General features: G+C 46.5%; 1 protein-coding gene across 1 annotated transcript in view; it reads right to left on the bottom strand.

Annotated features, from left to right (window-relative positions):
- Positions 1 to 719: 719 nt before the first annotated feature.
- Positions 720 to 8,950, bottom strand: part of LOC8025683 (growth factor receptor-bound protein 14) — a 74,350-nt gene continuing 66,119 nt past the window's right edge. Inside the window, exons 9-10 of the mRNA XM_040218062.3 lie at positions 6,092 to 6,373; positions 720 to 4,994 (exon numbers count right to left, since the gene is read on the bottom strand). Coding sequence (XP_040073996.1) covers positions 4,803 to 4,994; positions 6,092 to 6,373 — 474 coding nt within the window. The 3' untranslated portion in view covers positions 720 to 4,802. The remainder of the gene's footprint in view (positions 4,995 to 6,091; positions 6,374 to 8,950) is intronic.

The following is an 8,950-nucleotide window of genomic DNA, read 5'->3' as shown; positions in this document are numbered from 1 at the left end:
ACCGTCCCCTCCAGGCCGTCGCGCCATCCTTATCTTAATAAAGTGTAGCAACAATTACCAGCAAGCAAGCAAGCCAGTTTGTTTATAAAAAGTATTAGAATCTTCCCAAGTTTATCATTTTAGCTATTCAATTTCAAACATGCCCCCTCTTCATGCCTTACACATTTTCCTGTACCCAATTTTTTTTTATTCTTTTTTTAAACTAAGCGTGTATTCGGTTATACAAGACACTAGACAATGACATATAAAAACATCAGTTGATTTAAAAATGTCGACCACCCACCCTTTGGTCGATCTTATCTGAAATCACCCAGCAAGATGTCGCAGGGTAAACTCTTGGGCGCAGCTTGGCACAAATGGCGCAGCAATCACATCACTGGTGGTGAACAGCGCCTCATATCGTCGCGTCCCCTGCAAGAGCGAGGTTCGCTTCTACCGCAATAGTTAAAGAAAAAAATCTGTCTGCTGAGATATCTCCACTCCGCGAGCGGAGCCGAAAGGAATGCCAGGAACTACCTGTACACAACCTGGGCAAAGAGGAAGACTTAGGATTTGGGTGAAGCCAACATTGGGGATAAAACCTTAGGCCTGCAGCCCAGGCTTCTATCTAAATCAGAATAATTTCAGCTTTTCGTGGTGTTCCCTGCGAGTTTCGTGGAAGGGCTCAAGCTCTAGCTATGAAACAAGACACGAAAAGGCAGTGTTGAAAAGACGGGTTATATATGTGAATACTCAAATTTTATTGCATAGACTCACATTCGTTTTTGGTTTTCCTCTTTGCATCAAATAGTGACACGCAACATACAAACAACACGTCAAAATAAATAATCTTTCGTAACACAGAGCACGTAAAAAATGCACTCCACAGAAAAGCGTTCTTTTTCGCATTCAGACGTTTTCTTTTGCATGACCCTGGATCTAAAGATGCCCGCCCTCGAATGGGTGCAGAACTCCATTCCCGGTGGTTGGCCTCTAAACTCAAACACATAATCGTACATCCACAGATTCTTCAAACTTCCATAGCAGCTGCTATCCTCAAATTACACACAACATGCATACACAGGGGGCTGTCACATCAAGAAGTCTTTTCTAGCACTGGCTCACAACATCACAAAGAATCAAACACCCTTGCCAGAGAGGTGTGGTGTCCATTCGAAACGCATCTTGGGAATTTCACTTGGTAGGTTTGAACTAGTTTCGCCGTGCAGTTTTCTCGCTATTCCGACGTGCTTGCAAGCATGAACTGGCATTTAGTGCCGTAAAAGCGCTATCTCAGAGAGCCCTTTCAGATCGCTCCAAATTCACCAGTGGATTCCACCCTTGGGTCATTTAGCTTTTAGTCTAAAAAAAGCACAGGTTGACTTCTTTTCTGTGTCCAAATTTGTGGCTTATGCTTCTGGCATACCAAACAGTAGTGCAGGAGGTGTCGCATTCACACATTACGTTGAGGGAAATAATGTGCACGTCAGGGGCAACCAGCAATTGCATACACCGCCGAAAAACGGTACGCCTTAGAAACGTCCAGTGTGACACAGCACGACAGTTCAATCCCGCGGAAAAGGTCCGACACTTGACAACGCCTCATTTTCTCTGACATACACACGCAATGCGGACTCTGTTGCAGTGAGCGTGCAGGTCTGTTTTTCACATATTCTATACATACATCCCAACTGCAGACAGCAATCTTACACCGGGTTGGTTATGCGAGCTACAAACTCAGTTGTCAGACGCAAGGTGGGACTAACGAGTCAAGCAACTTCACTCAATGCAGCCTCCTTTGGTCTTTTCATACTCTCACATTTTATGTTCGGTATCAACAGCTTTTGCACGCGTCTTTCGATGCCCGACACGGTCATAAGCATATCTAAAATACATGCTTGCTCAAAAACAAAAAGAGAAAAGATTGGTTAATTAAGTCACAAGTGTCGTGGACGCAAGGATTCGTAGCATCGACTTTCTTCGCCACTCCTATGACGCGGCTAGACAGGCTACAACTTGCCAAGTAACAAAATAAACGCCTCCAATATGCACCTGTACTGATTCGCAAGAACAAAGACATACTTTGAACAGAAGTTGAGTGAAAAATATTTGGAGCTGTCTGTGAGGGCATTATAGCTCTCCCTAGTTCACTTGAGCAGTGTAGGCAGTTTCAAAAAGGGGGGGCCTTTGAACGGTGACCCTGCAAAACAAGATCTCGTTAATCTCTTGACGAGCGCCGTGCACTTGAAAAATGCAGACCAGACGATCCCCTGTTTTCAAAGGTCCATCAGAGTTTCAGAAAGGAGAGTAATTATTAAAAAGTAAAATCTACACACTATAGACTTTACAAGCAATAGATGCATCATTTCCTTTTTCCCCACTACTTGTCCTACGTTGCGATGGCGATTCTCGTATTAAAATAGGTGCTTCCCATCCAAATGTTGTCTTCGTTTCTTTTTCTCCCCAGATTGCAATAATCATGGCTTCTTAAAATTTTCACAACTTCCCGAACCATCTATAGGCCTCTTGTAGTGTAAAGAGAGTACTTTGAAGTCTCAAAAGCCTCAGACGCATTGCTCCCACGCTCATCTATATAAATGCTATGGGTCCAAAAACAAACCAACGGAGGGCACTACTACACCCAGAAGGGTTCCACTTAAGTGGGTTCTAGAAGCCCCCCGGGTCCTAAACAATGCAAGAACTGCCTACCGAACAAAAAGAACCGACAGAGCGACAAGCTTCTTGAAAGCAAACTCGGCAGTGCTGAGATACTCCACGTCTGGCTCCACACAAAAGAGCATTTTATATCCAACAGATCAATGAGACGAAATCTGAGGCACGAGTTAGGAAGACATTGTGTGGTGTTAACTCGCCTCGACTCGCAAAAGGGTGCCTTCCCAATCCAAACAAAACGGCGCATTGCGGGCTTAAAAGGAAAAAAAGGAGGGACTTCTCGCAACAGTGTCGCACACTAACGGTTATTCGGTGTAAAACTGCATGTCTCAACTTCTATGTTGTGTTGTGTCTGGTGTGATGACTATAAACTCGCTCCTGAACATTTGGTTTCACTCTTTCATACACTCGGAACATCAGAAGACGACACTTAAACCGCATTACACATGAGCGGGCGCAAGGTCATTGCTCGAAGGCAACTAATCGAAGCACAGTTCAGCAAACAAATGCAGCTAACACAGGACGAGTGAAGCTGACCAAATGTGATTTTACTCTGGCAAAGGAAAAAAAAAATAAAAGAAAGGACAGAGTGTGGAGCACTCTACAACTTATGTACATTAACCATGTTCATTAACCATGTTCTCTGGAACCTAGAGTTTGTTAAATAAAATATGTAGTTACAAACTAAAAGGACATGACTCATGGGTACCACAGTTACAATGTATGTGTATGTACAGTGTGGTGGTGTAATAACTGTACTGTGTTAGGAACACTCAAAAAAGCAGCAAAGGAAAAAAAAAGGGGGGGGGGGGGAAGAAAAACATTTAAAAACGTCACCTTCAAAAACAGAGAAACCTGTGCATAGTATTCTTCTCTCCTTTCCGCCTGTCCCCCCCAACAGACGACAAAGTGCAACAACACTATGCAAGTCGGCGCCTTTTATGTACAGTGTCGCCCTTCACAAAGAAATGTACAATAACTGATATGGTGGTTTTGGGGAGAGAGCGGTGCATCAGTATACTGGGTACAGCCACACTTAAATAATATGAACGCACGCTACCCGCACAAAAAGAATGTTAGCGAGGTTTTGCGTTTCCTGAGAAAACTTGCATATGCGCAGACACACACACACACACACACACAAAAAAAAAAAAGAGAATTAAACAAAGTAACGTGCGGAGAGCAACTTTACCACTTGAAAAGCTGCCCAAAAAACAAGCGAGGTCCGCTGTTGTTTTTTTTTTTCCTCTCAACAATGGCGCAATGTTGGCAACAAAGTGAAACCCCCAGACCATGACAGTGAAACACCCATTCAAAAGGCGTGTCCTAAAAAAAATGATAATAATAATAATAAACTACCCCATAAAAAGAAATATATAAATAAACGGACATTCATTAGACAAGCACAAAGAAAATCACCGAACAACGATAACAATTTGGCATACCGGGTGCATATGCCGGAACCTAAATAAAATTTAGTTTTTGGAAGACCGACAAAGTTTGGGTCGGCCTTCGAAGAAAGTTTGGTCAGAAAAGAAATTAAAAAAAAAAAAAGACAGTTTTTTTTTATGGGCAGCTTGACCTTTGCACGTCCCTCCCCTTTCGCCCTCTCTAAAAGCGCAAAACCTTGCCTAAAATAATTTACACGAGCCACCCAACATGACGGAGACAAAAGGGACGCGATCCACGCGCACCGAAGGGAACAAGTCGCAAAGCAAGTGGTCGACGGGAAGCGTCGAAACCGAGACAGGGAGGGAAGGAGGGGAACTCAAGAACACCGCTGGCAGGGAGCTGGCAGTCAATTCAGTCGGTCTGTCTGTCCATCACCGTGTCCAGTGGTCGCACTGCGACCGAAGGCAATGAAGACGGTCTCTTTCCCAAGCGCGGAGAAGGCCGGAAGTGGGTCCTGGTTCGAGGCTCTGCAGAGTTGTCGCACCACCACGCACCGCCGCGCACGCGCATCTCCCGTCCAGCATTGCAATAAATTAGTGGTAAATTAGGGTCTAGTCCCGCCGGGAAACGTGCGGCTTGTTCGGAGCAGACGAAACAGCTTGAAGGGCCGTTTCTCCGGAAGGGGAGTAAAGTGGAGGAAGGGGAGTAACCGAGAAGGGAGTAACTTGGGGGAGTCCTTCTAGGGCGGGAGCCCGCCGTTAAGCGAGCGAGCCGGGGGTGGAAGAACACGGGGGCGTGGTTCTCCGCCTTGGTTGGTGCACCAGGAAGTGCGTGAGCTTGGTGGGCAGGTAGCTCAGGTTGAGCTGGTAGAACTCCACCAGCTGCAGGAGGTCGTAGAATTTGGTGCGCCCGGAGTCGAGGGAGTAGCACAGCTGGTCCTTCTCCTCCACCTGCCACGAATAAAAAAAAAAAAGAAACGGCTCGCCTTAGACAAAACAATGAGTCGTGCAGCGAGTCCACATAAGAAAAGGTAATCGGAGCAACCTTAAGACCCGTTCTCACACTTGGGTTTGCTTATGACAGGGTTCTTGCAATTTCTTTCGAAGAAAGAATGCACTGGGCACGCCGGCAACACCTATGAGGTGACCCTAAGACTGCCATTTCACTATGCTCCATTCACCCCTAAGCTGACAGTGCAGTGGAAGCTGCGTGCTCGTTGGAACGGCCTTACGTCTATCTTTAGCCACGTGATCCCGCTCCTGTCTATACCCATGCGCGGAGAGTGGGGTCAGGTGAAGAAAGGGAGGCGGTCAATTGGTCTGGTGAGTATGTAGCTACCACCGCACTGTCAGCTTAGGGATTGACGGAGTCTAGAGTGAAAGTTTTGCACTATTTGCAAGATCAAATGTACATACAATCTACGAGAAATGGTCGTTTGTATTCTCGTCAAAAGTTTTTCGAAACAAAAAAAAAGGAATGAAGCATGAAAAAAAAAAAAAAAGAGGAAATGTACTCATTAAATGCAAAGCGTTCCACGGCTAACTCCTATATGATGCAACTGTGCTCTCTCGTCATCATCATCATCATCGTAAGAGATCCGAACAGGTTTTAAGGCAGTCGGTCCTAAGCAGTTTATCGTGTGAACAAGCCTCAAGTCCCAAGCGTAGCTGATGCTACGATCCGACGAAGCCGACAAAGTGGCACCAAAAGTGCATCGTCACAGTGTTTGTCATCTTTGTGCATTTGCTACCATTGGCTGAATCAATTGCGCACAGAGCAAAGCGTAGGATCGTGGCTGTGTGCATTTGGTTTGGCCGGAGTACCCCCCATGTCGGCAGTGCATGCAACCGCTTCACTGCACCACCCCGATGGTCCAGAATTCTTCCGTCAGAACAGATTTGTTCTCGCAAATACTGCAAAACCTTTGGTCTAGTTATATGCAGATTGCACTTTAGAACCACAGCCTTTAGAACCAAAGCTAGAGCGCCAAATTTTCCCGCCGAAGAGAGGGGAACCGGTAGAACCCCACTGAAGAAGCGGGACCCACCGAGATAATCTGGACATGGTGGACGGTGCCACGAAAGGCGTAGGAGAGCACGAAGGTGCCGGGCTTGCTAAGGCTCTGGCGCACCAGGAAGACCCCGTCCACAGTGCCGTGCCGCAGAAGCAGTTGCGTCGCCTCCTCCCGGGACATGCCGCTGTAGAACCACGGCTGCGTGTGCTGCAGCCCCAGCTCGGGCACGGGCGGCGGAACCCCGGAGCTGGGTGGGCTCTGGCCGCCACCTGTTGTGGGGGATGCCTGGCCCGACCGGCAGCACGGGAGCTTCCTCTACACGTGGGAAGAGATGCGGAAACAAACGTCAGGCTCCCGCAGCTTCCTATTGGGCAGGAGATCGAACTATAGGGGGCACTCTGACCCGTTTGTTTTCCCCACGCTCGGTGTTTACTCAACGCAAGGCCTGTACACATGCCAACAGGCCTTATGGGCATGGCCATGTCATCTTCTACAATAGAGCGCGGGGCACAGTTTAATGTAAAAAATACTAACAATCGACGAAGCGACGTTAAGTGCCGGATCTATCTTCTGAGAATGCGAGCTTGACCCACTTTGGCTTTTGTGCTAAGCTGGGCACCGTGCATGCTGCATTGTTCATGCAGGCCGTCGTGGAAACAAAAGAGCCCCTCCTCCCCCTCGCCGGAGAACACGAACTCCAGTCGAACGCTGACGCCGCGTTCGGTTATGTCGGCCGAGCGCTGCGTTATTGTATTTGTTGTCCCCATCCGTGTAGTTGATAAGTTAACCGCTTGGGGCGTCACGGTCTGTCCTCCTCCCCAATAGCTGGTCCCAATAGATTGATCCCACCAAGCGTTCGGCACATGCGTGACGCCGCCATAACTTTAGTTCGCAGGAGACAGGCAGCGGTGCACGAGATGGCTCGTGCCGCCTCATGCTCTTCATGTGCAGAGCTCCAGCCAGGTTGTCGCACGTGCAGAAAGACTAAAGTTCCCTCGATGAATTGCGGCAGTGGCGGTGTAACCAAACTGGCTGGTGAGATCAGTCTATTTTCGAGGGAAAATGCGGCACGGTTTTTAGACGCGGCCAAACGATGCTTGCAACGAGACCGATGCGTGGCAACTACGGAACAGACAACATTTTTTTGTTTTTCTTTGTCTAGAATTTGCTTGCAAGGTATAGTTAACTAAATCCTGACTTGTCTAAAGAAGCACCAAAAGCGGTTTTTGAGAAGGTCTTTATTATGATGCAAGCTGCGTGCCCCAAAGCATTTAAGAAAACTCAATACCACAATCGTGCACAACCTTTTTCCCCATTAAAAATGTGACCAAACATTGCAAAGTGCCCCTCTTTTTAAGATGTACCTTGAAAAAGAGTTGTACTGTGATATTTGGTTGCATTTTTGGAAGGAAAAAAGGTCATGCGTGATTGTAATTTTGGCTTGGATGCTTGAGACGTGTAAATTGAATCAGCGTCATAAAAAGATGGTATCAAAAACCGCTTTTGTGGCCCTTTAATCAGCCTTTAACAGCTTGACAGACAAATGGGCACTGTCGGTCGTTTATGGTGCCACAAACAAAGAAGCCTAGTCTGTAGCCGGATTTAAAAGCGACTAGGGGCAAAAGCACTGTTGGGAACGACATTACATTGAACCTAAAGTATTACATTAAGTGGGTTTAGAAAACTTGTATTTTACTTGAAGTACATGCTCCGAGTATGTGATTGCACTTCACTTAAAGTATTTTTTGTGGTACTTTCCGAGGAAAGTACAGCTCCCGACTTCAAATGCATTTCCCAAATTTGAAAACAAAAAAATGCCATATCGTCATGTGAAAACGCGCCATCGTCTTTCGCAATGTCATCTGGTCTGGTAATGGCGGCAATAAGACCGATACAAAGAAGTGCCTTATAAGTGGATAGTTCGTCATTGAGAGTAAAACAACTACGCTGTGGCTGCTTGACTTTTTTTAATATTCACTGCCATTTCCGAAAATACCTGATGCACCCCCGATTACTCCTAAAGCACTGCACACCAGTTGAAAAAAAAAAAAAAAAAAAAAAAAACTGCATAGAGGAATGAAAGGCCTGAAAGGACACTACGCAAAATTGTGTTAAAAAGTATTTCTACTTCACTCTGAGAGTACATTGTATTTATAGTACTTTACTTCAAGTACATTGTGCCCAGTTTACTTATTACTACTTTACTTGAAGTTTATAGCCTCTAATATACTTTGTACTTTACTTTAAAGGGATGCTGAACCAGTGGCAGATTAAGAGGGAAGATCCAGATGTTTTGACCCCTTTTTTTAATTGCTCCATATGTAAACTTTTGGGAGGCGAAACAGGGGAGGGGGGGCAGGGGAAAGGGGGGGGGGGGTCTGAAACATGATAAGCTAACCACCCTTGGAAATTCCTGCGTCCGTCCCTGTGCTGAACCGAAATTTGGATTTCACGAAATAAGGCCACAGAAGCGTTGAACGGGACGCTACGAACTCCAAAACATCACTCATACATCAATATCTCAAACGGGTGGGCGTATGCTTGGAAAATAAGGGAGCGATCAAGCAAGGACTGTGACGTTACGATTCTCCTGGAACATTTGAGAATGACGGAAAGCGGCTTCGCTTCTCGCCCCCCCCCCCCCCCCCCCCCCCATTCTCAAAACTTCCTTGTCGGTTGGGCCCGCCGCATTTGATCCGTTCTCGTTACATCCTTCACGTTTCGCACTCCAAGAAAAAAAAACAGAATGGGGGCACTTTGTGGTGTCGGTGTTATGGCTGAGTCACTGCATATCCCCAAAGAAGCTTCTTCAAGTCTGCCCCTCCCAACTCACCTATAAGCAAGTGCTCATATACAAACGCACACATGCTAATTACTCCCGCGGTTTGGCTA

Source organism: Ixodes scapularis, unplaced genomic scaffold (assembly GCF_016920785.2).
Source record: "Ixodes scapularis isolate PalLabHiFi unplaced genomic scaffold, ASM1692078v2 PGA_scaffold5__190_contigs__length_132052651, whole genome shotgun sequence".
In the NCBI taxonomy this organism is placed as follows: Eukaryota; Metazoa; Arthropoda; class Arachnida; order Ixodida; family Ixodidae; genus Ixodes; species Ixodes scapularis.
This window is presented reverse-complemented; position numbering and strand designations above follow the sequence as displayed.